We start from the raw sequence: 23,173 nt of genomic DNA on the forward strand, positions 1-23,173 counted from the left end.
CAGATTCCAACCGCATCACTGTCAAGTGCCCACAGATAATCTCCAGTATATAAGTGTTTAAATATTGTCCATTTAATAGTGTCCTTAAAGATATTTCCTTCTAGTAAGCCAATTAACACATCCATCCTCCTGTATTCATGACAATTCCAACAAAAGCTGTACACATTACAAACAAAATGTTTGTTGTCTGTTTACAAATACCCACAAGAATCAATTTATTGCCAAAAATAAGTCGACTACTCCAAGGCAGGTGGAGATATGCCTTCTTTCAACAAGTTGCTATTGGATCTTCCCATTAAATTCTATGCCACATTAGCAAGCAAGAAACAAGTTGCATGTAAAACAGTGAAAACATGGATAATTTTTCATCGCTTTACATTTCGTTCATATACATGTTTACATTTATATGTGTATTTACACTTTACTTTTGCCTTTGTCTTGTTTTATTTTCTTCCCTTCCTCACTTCACCTCCAGTTGAGGTGTTTACCTGACAGAGTAAATCCACCCCCAACCACATCATCAAGATATATTAGTCTAACTTTGAGAAATTCAACTTAGTACGATTTCAGTTGGACTAAGATGTTTAAATGTATTTCGAAAGTCTAGCTTTAGTCGGACTAACACAATAATTTGACTTATTCTAGTGAGATACATATAAAATCTCTTTTCAAAGCTACCAATGAGACCTTGAGATTATTTTTTCAGATATACATGGCTGAATCACTTTTGATCCTCTTTGACTCAGTATAAGTATGCATAACAAAGGTTAGTATTATTGTAGATATGTTGTACTGCATTAAAATGCATCACCAAATGTAGGCTAATTCACTATGAAGTAAAGGATGGCGATGAAATACATTAAACTAGCATCCTGCTCTCCACTGTCCAGGCATTGGAAAATAAACTGCCATACCGCATCAGTTTCCATCAGGAACTGTAATATTCTTTTATGCACAGAAGCTAGGCTAAAATGTGGATGGTACTGTTCAACCAGAAGGTATTACAGCTTGCAGAGGTGGCTGCAGAGCAGAGTCCATGCCTGTGTTCGGGTGGAGCAACTACAGCCATTGAGGTTGTGATGTGTGGACAGTTAATTAATTCCAAAACCAGAAAGCATGGATAAAACATGGAAAATTATAAAACAGCAGCAACAACGTATGAAGACACAAAAAAGACAGAGCACAAGTTTAAGGAGGTAATGGAATCACATTCCACTGGAGAAATACCCTGTAAAATTCCATGTGACAAATAAATTATTGATCGATAATGTAGTCAACTATGTCCAGCAGTAAGTGAGTGCATCACTAAAGATGAGTGCTGACTGTGACTGCCTTCAGATCAGTATTTGGGTACATTCAGTCTGTTGCTAGTCCGGCAGCAACTGGCCCCTGGTGCAACTCTTAAGTCTGTCTTAGCTAAGACCAGTCTTAAGAAAGGATTCTAAGTCGGTTGCACCAACAACAAGAACATCAGCCTAGTCTTAACAATGGCCGGTCTTAGCAATGCGTGTTCATGTGAACAACGCACGCTGCCAGGCGATAGCCATAGCTAACTTCCCCTATGGATTATATTCATTAAACAAAGTTCATTTAATTATAAAATTAAGACTTTATTAAGATGTTATGCGTAAATCGAAAATGTGCATAAAAACAGCCAACCCACCTAATCTGCCAGCACCATGGAAGCGACAGTGGCCGAATAGGGTTAAAGGACAGGGCCCATGACGCTGTCCTTGGTGCTGGCACATTGATCTCTGCTGGCTCTGGTTACTTCATTCGTAATCTTCATTTTAATGTCATCGATTGACCTTTATTTTTCAACTCCAATGAGCTTTATCCTACAGGAATCATGTTTACACATTTCCTCAGCTATTCAATTTGCAGACGGCTATTAAAAAATAGCTGTAAAATAAATAGGTCATGATTAGAGACAGAGATACGTTGAGTTAATTAATGTAGTGTAAGTGTAAGGTTTTTTTTTTGATAAGATATTTAATAGCTCACCTGCGCTTGAGGACTCCGATACATCGCTGTCTAGCAGCCTTGCCTCCACAAACTTGTCACGCTGCATTTATAGTTTACACTAATGTCTGTGAAAACATGGATGCTTCACATACATCTTCCTGCCAGCAGCACAGAAGATCAGAAGATCTCTACAATCAGCACAGTTTACTGATTAGTGTCACCAGTTCAGCATCTGACCAAATGTCTCCCCTTCTGTTCCTGAGATATGAAGCTATGTGGCCAATAACATGGTTTGTGAGGTCACACTGACATTGACCTTTGACCTTAAACCACCAAATTCTAATCACCTCCTTCTTGAGTCCAAGTGGTTTGTGCTAAATTAGAAGAAATTCCCTTAAGGTGTTCTTGAGATATCACATTCACAAGAATTGCATCGGTCGAGTTCACAGTGACCTTGCCCTTTGACCCTTGATTACCAAATTATAATCCAAAGGAGAGGCTTCAGCTAAGCTAGCCGTAGTTAAATAAGAACATGTCTTTCTGTCCTTTCTACAGAATATATTCGGCATTCATTTGACGTGAGAGCAGGAGGAGCATTAGAGGAAAATCAACTTGTGCTGTATTTTACCACAACCTCTAATCATGCACAGCGTGTACATGTCCTGTAGATCGATAATGCTACATGCTCATGTTAGATAAGTAGCTATCTTCTTGACATGTGGGATTGTACTTTTATATTGTATTATTTTGTACAGTAGATTGGAGATGTTTTACTCATTCCCTGTTATTGTGTGGCCTGGGCAAATTGGCTTGATTGATTTCAGAAACATGGAAGTATGAGGTACAAGAAAATGACCTGAAATTTTGTGAAATAAAAGAAAAAAAGAAAAAAGTTAAACAAACAAATAAATACAGAGATAAAATAGTAGTTTATTATTATTAAAATAACTATAAATATCGTTTTCTGGATATTTTCCCAATTTTTTTCTTGTGAATTTTTAATAATTTATGTCTAGTTTCTGTGTTTTTTTAAACTAATTTTCAAGTCATTTTCTTGTCACTTTTTCTTTATTTCTTGCAGTTTGTGAGAAATCTCTTTTCAAGTTGCTCGTTGTCTTTCCCCCTGTGTTTTCAAAAGAAATCAAACCAGTTTGCTAATGTGTCAAAGTTAGATGCATATAAAAGGCATCTGAACGCAGCACAAGAAAAATGATCAAGCTTCAGATTTTAAGAGTTTAAGTGACCTTGAAAATATCCAAATCAAAACATTAGCTTTAACTCTGAAATCTTGCCTTTTGACAAATACAGAACTTCTGTAACACAATGTATTCAAGCAGACAGTATCACGTCCTGGTCTCATTAATAGCACATTGAACATTGTGTGTTCTAATCTAAAAGCTCCAATCTTCATCCTTCCAAAAGGAGGAATTGTACACAAAACCACTTAAAGAGAACCAACATAGCCACACTTTATCAAATTAAAATCACTTAATTTCAAAGATCTGGTTTATTATAAAATGGTTTAAATCATGTACAGAGCTGAAAATCCTCGACAAACTAATAATATCCAATAGGTGTTTCAAACGAAAGACAGTTGACTCGTTTCGTATAGTGGACTGCCTTGGCGTGGTCTTTACATTTTCCCTCTGGGGAACTCCAGAGCTCAACTTTCCCTGTACAAATGGAAGACACGTCAAGAGAAACTGTTTTATGAACCCAGAGGAGTTAACAGAGGGTTCTAAATGAACTTTGTTGGGACTCCCCAGTTGACATCTGCAAACAGGTTCTGCTTTTAAGCCACAGAAAGCGTCAGCCTTTGACGCTTTCCTGCTCAAGATGCCATGAGAGATAACAGTTTCGTGGGGTCCAGTTCACACCAGGATGTTAAGACATCCAAATGAACTCCTGAGGTCATTCGGACCTACAAGAACAATCATTTGTCACTTGTCTTTGACACAAAAACTGAAGTTTGGAGTAGAGGACTGGAGACAAATTCCTACCAAGAATTTGAGAAGGGCCCACAAAATTAAATGATGATCCTCATTCTGAAATTTAATCCTCTGTCCACCCCACCCCCTCACTCTCTCTCTCTCTCTGTCTCTCTTTATTGTTTCAGTCCACACATACACTGACAAACACATGTTCTCCACTCTCATGTCCTCTTCCCCCCTGCTGAGATGACAGAGACAGGACATGTTGTAAACTCATTCTACATTCTTTTGTTAAGACCAGCATTTAACATGACCACGTGGACAAAAGTGTGAATTAAGGTAAACCTAGTTCCCTAATCTTTCTCCAAGTAGATCAAAGTTCATCTCTGTGTAAGTAGAACCAACTCCCATGTCTTTATTATTTAATTTGAGGGAGTTAGGTAAAATCATATTTTATTCCTTTTCTGTGATGGAGCCATACTGCCATCTAGTGACCTTAATTATGCGTAATTTCGTAATCAACTTAATATTTCTATCGTGTTTTGCATTTATTGTATAATGTCAAATGGTAATCCTACATCTAAGTAAATACCAAGTTCTTTATAGTCCACTGAATAACTTTATGTTACGTGTGATTACTTAATAAGGTCAAACCAAGGACCTTCAAAGCTGTGTGTTACATTCATAGTTGCCTTTAGGTCTCCTAGCATGTGTTTGTAATTACTGCAATGGGAACCTAGTGGTGATGAGATAGGTGACTTTATATGTAATGCGTCAAATTGAGTAATTCATCACAAAGTAGCTACGAGAAATAAATGTCTCCTAAATCACGTTAGGTACTCTAAAACTTAACGTCAGATGTGCAGCCGCCTCTCATTCGCACCCCAAAGTTCATAGATTAAAATTTAGTGAGCTCTAAGCTCAACACTTCTTTCTACTTTCCCTTTCACCGCGGTGCTTCTTGTGTATCTCCGCTCGCATCTTTTTCTTTTCTTCAATCTTACAAGAGATTTTTTTTTAAATCTCTTTGACGCTTTTCTTTATACCAGTTTTTGGTCATATAGAGATTCTTGCATTTCATTTTAAGTAAACTCAAAATAATAATTTAAAGTGACTTTGTCAGACCAACGGGACTACTTTTGATTATTTCTGCAAGTTTTAATTGAGAAGGACACTCTGCGATCCGCCGTCAACTCTGCCACGGGTCTAGAAGCAACACCTGCTGCACAAACTATCAGCATCTGTTGCCTGCCCTTAAAGACTTTGTTTAAAGACTTTTACCGGTTCGCCGAGGCGGACACCGAGGCTCGTACTGTGGCTGCACTGATACTGTACCCCCCACTCACCCTGATTGTGCTCTTGGTCCTGGTTGCGCCGATGTATGCATGAGACTCTTATCAACACCCACAATACCATCATAGATGCATTTGATAATTTCACACCTATCGTTATTGTAATATGACATGCGTCTGTTTCCACTATTGCTGCCCCTCCCCCTTTAGCCACAATTGTATTGCATTCATTTTTTATGACATCTATTGCACGTCTGCCCGTTCTTGGGGAAATAGGGAAAAAGGGGTTCTTTTTCGGTAGTTTTTCCTTGGGTGATGTGAGGGTTTAAGGGCAGAGGGATGTCATACACTGTAAAGCCCTCTGAGGCAAACCATGTTTTGCGATAATGGGCTCTATAAATAAATTGACTTGACTTGACTTTTTCTCGCTTATGTTTAATTTTGTTCTTGTACTTTAAAAAGAATATTTTACAGATCATCAAAAATCAATAATTGACTGGATATAAATTATATAGTGCAGTATATTCAGATGGTTGTGCTCTGACTTCCAGGCAGGTAACTCATTTAATAAGATTCCCAATGGGAATAATATTCTGTTTTTCAGAATAAGGCTTGTTACTTCTCACACACTGCAGATGATAATAACACATCTGAAATGCTGAGTCAGAGTTGTGGAGCTTACATGGCTGTCCCTCTGTGGAGCTCATATACAGGCAGTGTCAGCTGTATGACATCATTATGTTGCAGAGATGAAATGCTCACTGGCAGTGGGTCACTCTGGATCGCTCTCTTGTTCATCAGAGGTTTATCTAACATTTTCTTGTTTGGGTTTTTTTGTGTGTTTGTTTATTTCTTTCGCATTTTTCAGGCATTTGGAAATAAGCAAAGTGCAAGCCTCTGCTATTTGTATTTGCAACTTAGACATTCCTGCCAGCAGCTAGCTGCATATGCCAAAAGACCAGAGCGACACATGCCAGTACTCTGCAAAAATTTCAATGCTGCACCTGTTTCTGGAGGGTGTAAAACCAAAGATCATTTCGAAAGTGAAGCAATGATGCACTGGATTTTAAATAAAATGTATTTCACAAAATGTTTTTTGGGAATTTTATGAACATGAGTTACACACAAAAAAGTATATTAAAAACAGTTAATTCCAAAGCATTTCCAGGTCTGGGGAAAAAAAAAGTTTCTATAATTTCATAACCTTTCCAGGGGTTTCATGACCGTGAGAACCCTGTACAGTCACAGTTTACATCCATGTGTGTGAAAACACAGATGCTTCACACACATCTTCCCCCTGGCAGCACAGAAGATTTCTACAATCAGCACAGTTTACAGTGCCAACTATTCAGTATCTGAGCAAATGGTCAAGTCATTAGCTAAATTGAAAGAATTCCAAAAGAATATGACTTTTTTTGATAATTCCATTTGAAACAAACATCTGTCATGTAGGAATCATGTGAGAACTTTTCTGATTTCCTATTCCAGAAGGCTTTCTAGTTGTCTCATGAACCTAAAGCTTACAGGCAGCTGTATTTAGAGACAGATAAGCTACATGTTGCACATTAAGACATAATCAAGACAGTATTTGTGGAAATCTGAATTCAACCCTGAGAGCTCCACACAGATGAAAGCAGCAAATATCTCCAGTGTTTGCTGCGTCCTACAGCTTCTGCACTGAAACAGCAAACTAAACCAGCACGATGTCAAGATGCGTCCCAAGCTTACTATGACCAGGGGACGAACTGCCAACAGCACACACACACACACACACACACACACACACACACACACACACACAGCAGAGACGCTCACACCTGCAGCAGGCCACTGTCTGTGCCACTCTCTGCTCGCCTTCAACCAGGAAATGGATGACTGCTACTGGTTGGCTCTGCTCGCAGCTCACTCACTCACTTTCTGTCACACACAAACACTCACGCATGCACACGCACACGCACTCTCTCTCTCACACACACACACACACACACACACACACACGCACGCAGGCAGGCAGGCACACATGCACGCACACACACACAAACACACACACACAGATACACACACACGCGCAAACACACACACTTGCATTTCCAAACTGGGTCAGTTTGCAGCTGGCTTTAGGAAGAGGCTGAGAGATGCTCAAACAGAGCAACGGATGACATTTAGAGAGAAAATGCACCCATGATGCATCTGCTGCTGCAGGCATGAGGCTGCTGCTGGCCTGCTGTGTGAGTGCACACGCTGTTGTGTGAGTGCAGATGTGTCAGTGTGGTGATATAATGCAGCACAGAGAGCTGCAGGGAGAGGGTTTTTTAAAGAACACAACATGAATGTGTGTTTCTAAAGTGAAACAGGATGGTGAGGCCGCTCCTCTGTACAATGTGTGGTGGAAGAACTGAGGCAACTTTTAGACGAGAAAAACTCTACTAAAGATGGAAAAGTCTTTACTTTGCGTTAAAAAAAAAATGCATTCAAATAATAACATTGCGAGAATGATCTATGTTTACACAGATCCACAAAAATAAACCAAAAACGCTGTAGGATGCACGCCAGGTCAGTAGTTGCCGGTGTTATTTTGTAATGACACACCATAGAAGAAGGCCATACTCCTGCGTGAAGTGCCGCTATGACATCACTGTTCACACAGAATCTGCTCAGTGCCACTTTCCACCACAACAGAAGGGTGACTTTTTTTAAAAAAAAAGATTACAGTCTGGACCCTGGTTTTAAAAGTTTGTGTTTTCAGGTCTGCAAAACGATGTTGTTGTGTGGACGAAAAGCCAAATCGCAACAAAAGTTTTACATTTAATGCAAGAACCAGCCACTTAGCCATCTGGAGGGAGATCCTTCACTGCATCAGCAAGAACTTCAATCACACATCCTAAACATATTTATAAACACTATCTGATGGAAGGACAAACCTGCAACCACTTATCTAATCTACTGCACCATATAACTCCTCCCTCCTCTGCTCTGACTGTGCAGCTGTTTGTGTTTTGTTGTTTTATTTTTGTTTGTTGTTTTGTATTGTAAAAGTAGGCTGCCCAGTATCTGGTTGACACTGAATATTACCTTTTATCTTTTTTTTCTTGGTATAATATGACAAATTGAATTGAATTTTAAAAAACAAACAAATAAAAAACCAACAATCCTAAACTAGGAATACCGCCAAAAAGTAGTATGCCTCAAATTACACTTACAATTTACACTAATGTGTGTGAAAACATGGATGCTTCACACACAACTTGCCCCCAGCAGCACAGATCTCTACAATCAGCACAGTTTACAGATTAGTGTCACCAGCTCAGTATCTGACCAAATGTCTCCCCTTCTGTTCCTGAGATATAATGAGTGAAAGCCAGAAAAATGTTTCTGCAGAACATCATGATGTCACAGTGAAGATGACCATTGACCTTTTGAATATAACATGTTAGTACTTAATTATTATATCCTATTTAACATTTGCATGAAATGTGAACGTATGAATTCTTAATTTCCAAAATCATGTTTCATGAGGTCAGTGTGACCTTTTAACCTTAAACTAAGAGTATATGTTTGTGCCAAATTTGAGAAATTTCCCTCAAGGCCATCTTCAGATATTATGTTCACAACAATGACAGATGCAAAGTCACAGTGATCCTGACCTTTAAACACCAAATTCATTGTTCAGTCCAAGTTCATGCTTGTGTCTTGCAGAGTGGTGCACGGAGAACAACCTGCTGCTCAACGTCAGCAAAACCAAGGAGCGGATTGCTGATTTTAGAAAGGAGGCAAAGACACACCCCTGTCTATATCAGTGGAGCTGAGGTGGAGCAGATGAACAGCTATAGGTTCCTTGGAATTACTATCACTGAGAACTATCACACATCACCACCCAGGTTAAAAAAGCACAGAAAAGGCTCTACTTCCTACAGAAACCTACAACGGGATTCCACCTGCAGCATGTCCAGAGCATTACGGCTGTGGTGCGGTTTTGCGCCGTCCTTGTGGCTCTATATCCCATTGAGAGCATCTGTTAAGCGTTTCAGAAGCAGAAGTCTTGCCAGCTAATACTGTAGACCCTCTGAGATTGTGCTTATTTCTTCATTTTCCCTTGATTTTGTGGTCATTTTTCCTTGATTTTAGAGACTCTACCATGGCACTTTGTTGGGCTGCAGCCTGCAATTTAGCCACGGTGAAGTAGATCAAAGAATTTCGGCCGTTTTTCAGTCAAAAAAAAAAAAAAAAAATCATCTTGATAGCTATACAGATCAATAAAAATAAATCCAGTTACACATGAAAAAAATATTAGATTTGTGGCTGTGATTTAGTTAAAAACATATTGATCTTATTAATGATACAGATGGATAATTAATAGTGTAATCATACACTAAATAGATATGAGATAGACACAATTTTGACCGTGTTTTTGTTAAGAATACGGTGCTTTTGTTATTTATGATCTACTTTTGTCTGTCATGTGCAGTGACTGTCATCAGGAGCATTAATTTTCCTGCTGGACAGGATACAAAGGACTGCTGGACAGAGAAGCAGCGGATGTGGTCGATGTAACGTTTTAGTCAAGTTAAACATGATCCTGAGTCTGAGCAAGGTGTTTTAATTTGAAAATTCACCAGATGCAATACTGCTTGACTTCCTGCCTGGTACGATCTGCTGTGTGCTGCTTGACACAGTTGCTGTCCGTGTCCGGCAAAAATAGACTCGCCGTGTATTTCACGTAGAGCAGAGCAGCGAGCCGCTGCTGAGCAGCTGCTGAGATGCGCTCAGTGGAATGACGAGCATTGACTAGAAAGTCCGCGATCGGATCTGGATGCCGTGCTGCGGATGGACTCGATGGAATTTAGGGGTTAGGAAGGCTAAATTCCAGAGCAAGATCCTGGTAGACTTCTACAGAGGAGCACTAGAAAGCATACTGACTGGAAACATCACCAACTGGCATGTTTCATGCACGGCCCAGGACAGGAAGGCTCTACAGCGGGTGATTCAAACTGCTGAGAACATCTACAGAGCATCAGTGACCTCGGTGAAGTGAGATGTCTGCACAGAGCCCAAAGGATACTGAAAGACAGCAGCCACGTCAGCCACAGTCTGTTCATCCTGCTGCATTCTCGGAAAAGATACAGAAGTATTCCCTGCCGAACCACCAGACTACAGAGCAGCTTCTTTCCCCAGACTGTGAGACTCCTCAACTCCTCCTTCGACGCCAAAAGATGTAGCCAAAAGATGTTTAATTTCACCTTAAACCACGTTTAAGAAAAATTACAATAAATCTACCTTGTACCTTGTGTCAAATGTGAAGAAATTCCCTAAAGTTTTTTTAAATAAAATATCTCTCTCACAAGGATGAGACAAATGCAAGGTCACAGTGACCTTGACCTTTGACCCATGACCACTTTAACCAAATGAGTTCAACCCTTTAGTTCAAAAGTGTGTGTGCTAAATTTAAAGAAGTTCCCTCTAGGCATTCTTGAGATATTGCTTTCATGAGAACGGGTGGTAGAACATACATACATTTAACCTGATAATCTGAAAACACAATGCTGTCGGCCTCAGCTATTGCACTTCCAAAACTGGTTTATTGGTGATGTTTTTTGAGCATCTGATAATAAATAGAGAGATATTTACATTCTGTATTTTTTATATGAACTGTGGAGAGACAGATTAAATCCAACCAGCAGGGTTTTGAGTGATGTAGGCGCCAGGGGCCCTATCCATGAATGATGTGTACACACAGAAACCATGTGTTTGCCTTTGCACTCACATATTATGGTGTTTATAGAAGAGGAGTGTGCAGTGAGCATGTGTACCTCATACATTCTTCACAGCAGGTGTACACACAATTATAGCTGAGATGGCTGTGACTGATATGATGAGGATGACATTAAATAAGAGTTAAGCGACTGTTCACATTGTTTTAAGACCGTTTCCAATATCACTGATTGTGCCGTTACTGCACAGCGTTCTGTAAAATGTCAATCCGAGGCACATTCATAGGGTTAATTTAAATGATTTCCGAGTCAGTTTCAACATGAGCACTCCAGTGATCCAACATGAGCACTCCAAGGATCCAGTGATCCTTCTGACAATTAATAATAATGATGATTGGGATCTCACTGCAAAGATGATTTGTAGCAAACGTCTTACAGACACTACAAACATCCACAGCCATGCATCATGACAACTGCTTTGTGAGAGAATCTCAATGTGACACAGTATTTGCACTATTGACAGAGACCTTGTATCCCTAACATCCTGGATCAAGCTATTGCACTGGATGGGCAAATCTTGTTCAGAGACGACAGGACACAAGACTGAAGCAAATTCAAAAAATGCACTGCATGAATTGTATGATAGCAACATGCCTGAGCAACTGGATGGAATTTTCAAAGTAGCTGATGATCTTAATCAACTCATCTTTTAACTCCAAACATGTAGAAGGATGAAAACAAATTTTAATTTAATTTTTTAAACTATGTTTAAAAACGTGGTGCATCTTTGTAAGTGCATGTACCTTTTCCTGGAGATCTGACTGCATGATTTTGCACCGCAATTTAATGTGTCACCTCTCTGCAGTGATGTCAGCGTGTACAGCAGGGTGTGTCAGTACACTGTGACATTGCTGCTAGCTGTGAGGTGTCTGTTAAGTTCAGACTCTGACAGTCACTGAGCCTGCACACTAAAAAAGCCATTTGCTTGTTTTTGGTCAGTGTTAGCATGATGCTGGAATGCAGAGCAATGACTGATGGCCAGTTTCTATGTCGAACTGCACAAGGTTTCTACATGGGATCGACATGTATGAAGAGTGTTTGGACAGAGAGGGAGGAGAGGAGTAAGAAAGGAGTGCTGTGTATCTGAAACAGAGAGGGCACTGTGCTGAGCTGCCACGAGCACTCCTACTTCAGGCTGTTGTTGTCATGGTTACCTATCTCCACACATACGATATCTGTACGCACACGTACATGCCTCAAGCACACACACACAGACCCATCTGCGCACACACACACACACACACACACACACACACACACACACACACAGAGGAGGCAGTAAAGGGAAACAGAGATGGAGAGATAAATAAAGAAAAAGAGAGTGGTGTTTGCTCCAGTGATGGAGGGAGCATAAAGAAAAGACTAACTGCCAGGTCCAATCCACTCGCTCATCCATCTCCTCATTCCACCATCAAGCCATCCTCCCATCAGCCCCATCAAATCTGAGACAACCCGAAAACATAAAACAAGGACACACACACACACACACACACACACACACACACACACACACACACACACAAACTACCCAAGAGTGTACACAGTTCTTTGTTATTTCACTAAGTGATGGGGAACCTTGAGATGTGACAGCAGAGATGCAGCGTGACATTCAGAAGGCTTAGACCAACAGACAGAGATGGATTATGTCACAGAGAGGGGAGGGGGAGGGGGAGGTGGCGGGCAACTCCAGTTCATGACTAATGCAATAAATAAACAGGGAAGAATATCCCTTTAGTTACAGCTAGGCAGCGGCCACAAGCTTCAAACAAACACACACACACTGACAGCAGCACACTGACACACACCCTTACACAACTGTGACCTCACTGGAAAAAACAAGATAAAAACAGCAGTGCTGCAAGAAATAATATTTCTCCCCCACTATCAGCAGGGCTAAGCACCTGGGCAGAAAGCCATTATAGTTCAAAAAACACAACAGGAAACAGACAAAACTAAGAGATTCAAAACTAATGTCTTACCTGGTGAGGAGGTGAGATGCAGTCACACAGCAGACAGACATGGAAAGAAAAGACAGAAAGAGAATCTGTTAACTGACATGTTTAGCATTGTGATACCACACACACACTGAGCAGAACAACAGCAGGTCAGTCTGGCAGTATGCACAGCATTTCAACGCTCATTTGTGAGCCTTCATGCAGGAAGGTGACGAAATAGCAGTTTAAATATGTCAAAAACAAATATCTTTACAAACTTGCCTCATAGTAGCATGCCTCTGAAAAACAGTCAAGTTGCCCTAACAGTTCCAGTCTGTTTGTGAAAACACAGATGCTTCACACACATCTCCCCAAAGCACAGGAGATCTAGACAATCAGCACAGTTTACAGACTAGTGTCACCAATTCAGTATCTGACCAAATGTGTCCCCTTCTGTTCCTGAGATATGACATTAAGTCATAGCAGGGAAGTGTTTTTTCATAATATTATGATGTCAAAGTGAAGGTGACCTTTGACCTTTGGAACAGTGGACTTACTAACTAGATTCCTAGCAAGAGTAACTAAGACAATTTATTTGTTATTTTATAATTTATTTGGGTGAATTTATTTTGTTTCTGTTGAGTTTGAATGAAGTGTGTTTTATGATGAGTTCACAAGGAAATAAAGCCATGTCACTCTTCAGTGACCGAGAGAAAGTTATAGGTGTACAGCTGTATTTCTCTGTCCAATAAGTAAAATAGGTGATAATAATACTGTTCCATTACTTTTTTAGCACTTTGTAGATTTCCAACATTCCATGACAATCAATACAACACTGAATGACTTCTGTTAATATACACAGCATCATATTGGAGGACAAGATGACCAACTTCCTGGTTTCACTCCTTATTTCAGCAGTCAGCCATCCTGCTCTGCTCTGTCAAACCTGCAGCCTGCTGCAGCTCACTATCCAGCAGCTCATCCAGGCTGATGTGGATTTCTCTTTCAGGCTCAGTCACAAAATGACACCAACCTTACATCAGTTAGTCAGAGTAACTCTTGTCTGTCTGAGCTGTCTGCATTCACACATTAAGACTCATTTAAACACATGACATTTTTTGACACAACAGACAAACTAAGTACACACACCAAAGGAGCTCCAGCAGTCAACACATAATGCTTAGAGAGGAGTAAGTAAAGCAGCTGAAGGACCTTTAACTGTGCCTTCACACCAAACGTGAAAAAAACAACCAAGCCAAAAAAAAAAACAGCCTTGCGTTACGCGCTCGTATTTGGTCACTTGTTCATTTTTGAAGTATTTTGAAACTCGCAAAAATTTGCCCTCAGCTGCTGCGGTTGTGCTTTTGTTAGCTAGGAGAGGCAGCTATCAGCTAACATGGTTTGCCGTGAAAAACAGCAGAAAGCTGGATGTAAACGGGCTTCGTGCTCTGAAGCACATCACACGCCCTCTATTGTTTACTTTCCACAATAAAGGACTAACTTAAATTACTCAGCGTTTTGCCTAGAAGCAACTCAACAAAACTAGTTTACACAGACACAGGTGTGTTTTCAGATTTTATCATGTAACCTAACTTTATAGCTTTGCTCACGGGTCTCTGAGCCCTTCAGGTCCTTATTTTCTCTCTCGCTGTACAGTCCTGATGCTGAATGTAGCTCACGCGTCTCAGTAAACTGACAGACGATCGCAACACAGTCCCACACAAAATTTTCGCTCAAGTTGAAAAATTTCAGCTTGAAGTGGCAAATACGCATCCTTCACGTCCATCCTGCTGCCCAGCCAAATTTGTGTCTGTCTGCGTCTTCGCATTGACTCTGACTGTTAACACGTAGTACGAAGTGCTGCACAGACACTGAGAGCTCAGAGTCAGTATGTTGTGTTTGAGGTGGTTTTGGTCTGACCCTGTTGTACAAGAGTACTGAATGAGGTAGTCCACTGCTCAGTTTGTGTTATACGTCTTTGTCCCATGAGTGTCAGTGTATGATGTTCAAGTGTAAAGGTGTCCATTAAAAATTATTTAAGTAAGCTATCACTTTAAAGCACCTTTTCCAAGACTTGTTTGCTTTGCTTTGTTTAACTTATAACTTACTAACTTATACTAAATTTTTTGTTTAGTAATTTTTTGTTTATTTCTTTCTTTCTTTTACTAATTGTCATGCCATTTTCTTGTACTTTTGATCAATTACTTTCACATTTTTTGATCATTTCTACTTTCTACTTTCCCCCTTCATTTATTTATTTTTTTTAAGAAGTCAAGCAAATCTGCTCAGGTTTTAAATGGTTAAAACCCCTCTGCTAGTGAACCTGCAGTCAGTCCTTCCAGCTTCACTCACACTGACGAGTAGTGGAGCTTTGTCCCCCTCTTGTGGCCACAAACTGTCATAATCATTGACCATTGATACAGAATATTATCGATTATTTGTTCAGGAGTTCCCAAATATCTCACTGCACAACTGACCCCTGTGGTACAGATACTGTTATCACAGACCATCGTCTGTCAGCACTGTAGGGGAAGATGGGAAAACTGTTTTTTCATTGTGTGATTAATAAAATGGGCTCAAAAATAAAACCAATAAATAGGATTAGGAATCTTCTATTGGCCCTGTTATGGTCTGTGGAGTCTATTTGGGAAATAACCAATGCATGCATTGAGACTGGTTCAGACTGGATTATGTAAATATAGTTTCAGAACTTGAAAAACAGCTGGAGGTGAACAGGAGGGTGTTAACACAGCAAAGGCCTGACAGTGACTGAAGACAGGATGTAACACACCAAGAGTGAGTTATTGGAAAAATTTGTCAACCTCTGGTGCCCTCCATCAGCTGTGCTGTGACACTGAGCTGCTTGCTTAAAATACAGGTATAGACTGTGGATGTAATAGGAAAAATATATTTTTGTCAGCAGACATCTTAGCCAGCTGAGCATTTCTGTGTTTATAGCGATATATTTTTTTTTGTTTAGGAAACTCCACCATCTCATAAAAGCATAAGCATGAGTTGGCTGGTTTGCAGGTTGTTACTAAGGTTCCACCTACTTTCTGGAAAAGTAAAGTTACTTACATGTAGGCTTCTACTGATGTGACTGTTTTTGAGTTATTAGTCAGACTGTGTATTTCCATGGAAATGGAGAAAACAGTCACAAAAAGCTTTTTATTTTGAGAGCTAATTGCTCCAGTGCATGAATACATTTTGATTATACATTTTTATTTTGTTGGTTGTATAATCAAAACATTGCTAAATTCTGAGCTAATGCTGCTTTCAAACTGACTTCAGCCCTTCGTGTAAAAATACAGCCCTGCAGTGGCCAGTTAAATATGAGTTAGCACTCATTCATCGTTCCTTAAACACAGGACGGGATCTTTTTTTTTTTAAGATATATTTTTGAGGGTTTTTCAATGCCTTTATTTGATAGGACAGATACAGTGTGAAAGGGGGAGAGAGAGAGGGGATGACATGCAGCAAAGGCCCGAAGCCGGACTCGAACCCGGGCCTGCTGCAGTGAGGACACAGCCTCTGTACACGGACTCCACTAATGAACAACTGGAATCCTAAAGTCTGATGTAACAAAGACGCTCAGGAACAGATGACTGTGATAGTAACACTAAATAAATGTGAAGCCGTCCAGGTTTAGAATAATAAGATGCCCATTGTGATGATAATTCTGCATCTCGCAAGTGACAGTCACTCTCTCAGAGTCAGTGTGTAACAGCCATTTCCCCCTCCTGGGAGGAAGCCTGCACCTGAGGTGGACAAATCCAAGATTCCAGAGACAGCCAGAAGGAACTCATGGACACATGCAGACAGATGTAGAGCTTACCAGAAGCACAGGACAGACGCAGAGAGCACTACTGATCTGACCTGACCTCATGCCTGACCGCCAATGAGGGTCAGATTTAGCTGATGATAGCAGAGGAACAGCAGCTCACATGGAGGCGGGCCGATGACAGCCAATAAAGCAAGTAGCTATGCTACAATTTTTGGAAGGGCTCAGTGATGTCCTGGATTCTCCTTATCACTGTGAGGCTGATAAGCCTGCAAGAAGACACTGGTCTGCCAAAAATCATTTCCAACTAGTAAATCCCAGTAAAAGCGGAAACATTTTTACAGAAAATAAGTGAGCTTTAATGGTGTTCGAAGATAGACTCTTCTTTTTTAAAGAATAACAAAGTAACACCACTGTAAATCTTGTTTTTGCTGACCTCCAGTGGTTTAACATGCAACATGGCTGCAGTGATGCATAGGTGAACTCCTGCATGCCATGACATCACTGTCAGCTGTGACTACAGGTGCAACACAGCACACTTCTGACTCCAAACTTTACACTAGAGATGGCATCACACATGGATCTACAGACTGGTGTTTAAGTACTGAAGAGAAAGGAAAAGACAGGAGAAGAAAAGAAAGTTTTAATCCTCCATGCAGCAAAGTTTCTCTGACAGTTTACATAATTTCTGTGAAAACATGGACTCTTTACACACATGTTCCCCCCAGTGAAGTTTGTCATAATTAGCGCACAAATGAATAATTTATTGCCAAATACATGTTTTGTGAGGTCACAGCGACCTATGACCACCAAAATCTAGTTCTAGAGTTCTAGAGAGAAAGAAAGAAAGAACTGAACAAACTCCTTTTGTAAAGAGACTGCACAGCAAAGTAAAAATAAAAAAAGATTAGCAAACAGATGGAAGAAACAAAAGTCTGTAAAAAGGCAAATCTGGTGAGAAACACAGCCAGCGGTGGGAGTGAGCAGGTCTAAGAGAGGGATCAACATCACAGAGAGGAGGCTGTTTGAGGAGAGGAGGGGTGTGATTTGAGGAGGAGCTCCCCCCTCCTCCTCCTCCTCCTGTGAGTGTGTGATGTGTTGCAGCCGAGCGTGCAGCCTTCATTATGGGCTCGTAATTAAAAGAAGACAAGGGTGGAAAAGTGCCTAATACTCCTGGCTGCGTTCCGGGAGAGCGCCAGGATCAAAGCCGGCCCAGACACACTGCACGCCTGCACCCTGTGCCGACAGCAGCCCGCTGCTCCACCCAACCTCCCCCGATGGCTGCGATTAGTACGAGGAGGAGGAGAAGCTGTACGCAGGATGGGAGGAGATGAGAGGAGGGGGAGATCGAGGGAGGAATACAGACAGATAAGAGAGCGGGAGGTTCAGCACAGAGATTCTTGCTTTCTGCTGGAAAAAAAGCAGAACTTCTGCAATCTTTCTTTAGCTGTAACATCCAGCAGATCAGCATGACTTTAATACATGCACTCTCAAATATAATCCAGGAATATTATTACATTAATTAAATGCTCTGTGGCAGGATTAAAATGATAATTAAGTGATTTTGTTTGAATTGCAAACATTATTTTACAGAATCCTGTTTACACTAAGAATATACTGGTAATTATAGAACATACAGATGGAAACTGATTCTGACTCTAGTTTCTGTGTGTTGAGTCAGTTTGATGATATTGACATTAACCCTTTGAAATGGGCAGTGGCTTTACGTATATTTCCTTCAAAAACATGGGAAGAAGGCAATGACCAACTTAAAAAGAAATTTGTAAAAAGTACAATAAATGTACCTCAAAATTAGCACAGGACCACCCCACAAGCAAAGAAACAAAGAAAAAAATAAAATAAAATGGGAAAGTTAAAAAAGAAAAGAAAAAAAAGGAAACAAGGAAATGGCCTGAAAAATTGCTTAAATATTATAATAAGTCTGTAAAATCATTTTAGAAATATAATTATGATAATTATGAAGTTCTTCCCTAGCATTTGAAAAATAATTTTTCAAAATCTACTAATTGTTGTGTTGTGTTGTGTTGTGTTGTGTTTTGTAATTTTCAGGACATTTCTTGCCAAGTTGCTCATTGCCTATTTCCCATCTGTTCAAAGGAATCAAACCAATGTGCTCAGGGTCTAAAGGGTTAATAACATTAATCACATCATGGACTTTATCATTGGCCCTTCTGTGAGGAGTCATGTTCTTCCCATGTCATTTTTTTGATTGTAAGAGTCTGGGAAATGTCAATGATTAGCAGCAGCATTGATTGTGACATTGCACCTTATGGAAATAGCATGTATTTTATCCGTATGCCAAATATGGTCAAAATGACATCATCAGGTGGAAAATAGTCAAAACAACAAATCAAAAAAAAGAACACAGTTCAAATTAAAGCTGCAAGCAGCGATGAACAGGCCCTCGCACTCCCATGCAAGTCGAGGCTACTGGCAGGACTCTGAGTGACACAATCATCCAATTTTAGTGAAAGTCATCCTGGTCTACATCATTTGTATTGAAATGATAATTGTGTGAGAAGCCATTCTTCCTGTTGGAAGGAGGTGGCGCAGTGAGTATCATAGTTCAATGACATGTTGATGTGTTCAGGGCTGCAGCCTGATCACTACTGTGAAATTTGGGGCCAATCGGTCAATGCAAAGTGAAGTTACAACAACTTCCTCTTTGGCCACTGGGTCTCCATTGCAACAGCGTTCATGGTAAACCTATTCTTCAGAGGGAGGCATCATTAAGGTCTTGAAGGTTTTGTCACCAGATTTGAAGTCAATCGGATAAAATCTGTAGGAACAGTCCATCAAAGTAGAAAGCGTGTGATTTCCATGACATTTCATGTTGCCAGTAGGGGGCGCTAAAAGCAGTGATAATGGTTGTCATGTAGATGTGTTCAGGGCAAGCCTGTCATCAAACATGAAGTTTAATGCAGATTGGACCATGTCCCTCAGAGTTATAAACTACTTCCTGATTAATGGTGAGACATGGAAATGTGTGGTCCAGTAACGGCCACAAGGTGCGACGAAAACTGAACAATGTAATAACTTTTGATGTCCAGGGCCTTCTGAGAAGATGTTTAAATTTTGAAGTCAATTGCATGAAATCTGTAGGAGAAGATTGAAAAATTGCGACCCATGAAAATGGCAAAAAGTACGCTAAAATTGCACATTCAATTCAAAATGGCCAGTTTAGGATATGGGTCCAGGAGGCTTTTTGTAGGTCTTGGGGAGTTACACATTCCTCCCAAGTTTTTCGAGCTCTAGGTGAAATGTACCACAGGGGCTGCTTCATTGAAATCTGTAGGGGGTGCTGAAAAGCCATTTTGGCACATCAGTGCAAAAGAAAATCATATCAAATATCATGTTTTTAGGACTTCTGATGTGTGCGCCACGTTTGGTGAGTTTTGGTGCATGCTTTGCCCCTCAAAAAGTGCTTCCAGTTTCATGGCGATTAATGCATAACTTTGGCAACAGCGTTTGATGAAAACTTTAAAGTTTAATTTCTGTGCATCATGAAGGTCTTTACAGTATTCTAATTGAATATGAGGTTAATTGAGTTAACCTGCTACAGGGGAAAAATCAAAGAGTAAAAAAAGTAACTTCCTGCTATCAATAGGTGGCGCGATGACTATGATTCAAAATTGCACTGCAGATGTCTTCAGGCGTAGACTCTAATCAATTCTGTGAAATTTTGTAAAGATCTGACCATCTGGGGCAAAGTTACAACAGTTTTTGATGTCATGTCGAAACGTCTAAATTGTCCACCCCACCAAGGTAAAGACTTTCAACGAAAACTCACAGTATTCTTTTTCAAGCATCATAAATGTCTTAAAGACTTTTTGAGACCATTTTGAGATTAATTGAGTCAACCTGCTAGAAGCTGGACATCTTCGTGTAAAACTTTGCCTTTCCTGTGCCAATAGCTGGCGCTCTCATTATCGCTTAAAATTGTCATATAGATGTGTTCAGGGCAGGACTCCTATTAAACATGTGAAGTTTGGGTCATATTGGACCAATTACAGCAGAATTACATACCACTTCCTGTTTACTTCCTGGTTCATGGCAGAACATGCAAATTAGATGCCTCATACGGATCACACAGTGTGATGAAAACTCATGATTTGAATGACTTTTGCTGTCAAAGGTCTTATGAAGGTAACCATAACTCAGGCCCTAATAATAATAATAATAATAACAATAATTCCTAGGGATGTCTGATATTGACATTTTGCCGATATCCGATATGTCGATATTGTCCAAATGCTTAATTTACGGTTCTGATATCAACTGATACCGATATATGCAGCTGTTTTTCCCCAAAACTAATATTAGGTCACATCACATATCTCCTGTCGTGGAATTAACACATTACCTACTTTTATAGTAATGTCCCACTAGATGCGTTCCACAAATTAACATTGTCTGTATAAAATAAGAACACTACTTCAACTTATGGAAAAAGTACCTTATTTATTTTTAACATTTTGTCTCAAACAACAGATTGAATCACGCTCTTCCTGAGATCATCCTGACAATGCCCATTACAACTAGGACAAATCTGACTTCTTCACAAATTGTAAAAAAACGTTGTACCTGTCCTGTACAACTACAGCAAGTAAGAAAAAAAAAACGTGTAGGGTAGGACAGCCTACTATATTTAAAGCTGCTAATTTCTATGAGGTACAAACAACACTTTAGGAATAAGGCAAAGTGCACACAAAGGAAACAAAAGTGCACAGATACAGACAGACTCAGTCCTTAGCCCATTACTTAGGCTGAAACGGTCATTGAAAATATAATCCAGGCTCAATCAGCCCTGCTAAGCATGAGCAAAAACAAAACCTGCAATATCAACGTGATGTGCAATAAAAACAAGAAAGGCACACAGTTTAGTCCAGACCTTCCAGAGTAGTAAACAAAGTGTCATGGTCGGCTGCTATGCAGCCCCTTCCCCTCCTCCTCCTTTGTGTGTCTCTCCCTGTCTGCATACCCTTCTGTGCCCTAACCTGTGTGTGTGAATGCGGGAGTGGTTTGTTCTTTCCATAGGCTGGGCCAGGTGCAGGCAATCTCCTGATGAGCTGGTGGAGTATTTAAGGTGTTGCTTCAGATCTACTCATCACCAGAATATTACTCCTGCCAACTGGTAGATGTTCCTCACGGCCTCTCAGTATTTACTCGTTGCTCCAGTGGTGGCACAAATCCTATTTTGCCTGTCATCCCAGGGTATCCAGGACTTTGACTCACCGCCAATGGTGTTTCTGGTGGCCGACCATAGCCCAGGACACCAGAGAATTCGTCTCAGCATGCACAACCTGCTCCCGAGGGAAATCATCCAACCGTCCCCCTGCCGGTCTCCTCCAACCACTCCCTGTGCCAGAACGTCCATGGTCGCACATTGCAGTGGACTTTGTTACTGGTCTGCCCCCCTTGAGAGGTAATACCGTCATCTTGACGATCATTTTGTGGCCCTGTCTAAGGTGCCCTCGGCGGCTGAGACGGCCAACCTCCTGATTAACAATGTCTTTCGCATCCATGGCTTACCCGCAGACATAGTCTCTGATCAGGGTCCCCAGTTTACATCTCAAGTTTGGAGAGCTTTCTGCCAAGCCCACCAGCAGCCTCACATCTGGCTACCACCCTCAATCCAACAGCCAGACGGAGAGAGCCAATCAGAGTCTGTAGGCTGCGCTTTGGTGCGTCTGTGCCTGCAACCCCACATCCTGGTGTTCCCAGCTGACCTGGATAGAGTATGTGCACAACTCACTCACCTGTTCTGCCACAGGTAAATCTTCATTCGAGTCGTCCCTGGGTTATCAACCTCCTCTTTTTCCCAGTCCAGGAGGTGGCGATTTCGGTTCCCTTGGTCCAGTACAACAAGGGTTTGGAGAGAGAAACGTGCTGCGCTCCTGCGTACTTGTGAAAGGAATCGGAGGATGGCAGCCATAGGGTGCCGGCTCCTGCTTTCATTCCAGGCCAGAAGGTGTGGTTGCTGGCCAAGGACATTCCACTTAACGTCCCATCCAAGAAGCTGGCTTGCTATATCGATCCCTACGAAGTCGACAGGATCATCAATCAGTCCGTTGTCCGTCTGAAACTGCCTCCTGCCCTTTAGATCTATCCCACATTCCATGTGTCCCAACTCAAGCCTGTTGTCACTAGTGACCTGAACTCTCCTTCCGACGCCCCTCCTCCCGCCCGGCTCATTGATGGGCATCCGGCCTTCACAGTCCACCGGATTGGTCGACTGCCTGGTGGCAGTTGCTGGGGGGGGCGGGGGGGGGGTACTGTCATGGCTGCCCCTCCTCCTCCTCCTCCTTCGTGTGTCTCTCCCTGTCTGCATGCCCTTCTGTGCCCTAACCTGTGTATGAGTGTGGGTGTAGTTTGTTCTTTCCATAGGCTGGGCCAGGTGCAGACAATCTCCTGATGAACTGGTGGAGTATTTGAGCTGTTGCATCAGATCTCATCACCAGAGTATTACTCAAGCCCAAGT

General features: G+C 41.0%; 1 protein-coding gene across 1 annotated transcript in view; it reads right to left on the bottom strand.

The window, feature by feature from the left end:
• LOC121961725 (pleckstrin homology domain-containing family A member 5-like) overlaps positions 1–22,897 on the bottom strand; it is a 142,743-nt gene extending 119,846 nt beyond the window's left edge. The window contains exon 1 of the mRNA XM_042511784.1: positions 22,452–22,897. Within this exon, the coding sequence (XP_042367718.1) occupies positions 22,452–22,897 (446 nt within the window). The remainder of the gene's footprint in view (positions 1–22,451) is intronic.
• Between the last annotated feature and the right edge of the window lie 276 nt (positions 22,898–23,173).

The sequence above is a fragment of the Plectropomus leopardus genome, chromosome 22 (genome assembly GCF_008729295.1).
Source record: "Plectropomus leopardus isolate mb chromosome 22, YSFRI_Pleo_2.0, whole genome shotgun sequence".
Taxonomy (NCBI): domain Eukaryota; kingdom Metazoa; phylum Chordata; class Actinopteri; order Perciformes; family Serranidae; genus Plectropomus; species Plectropomus leopardus.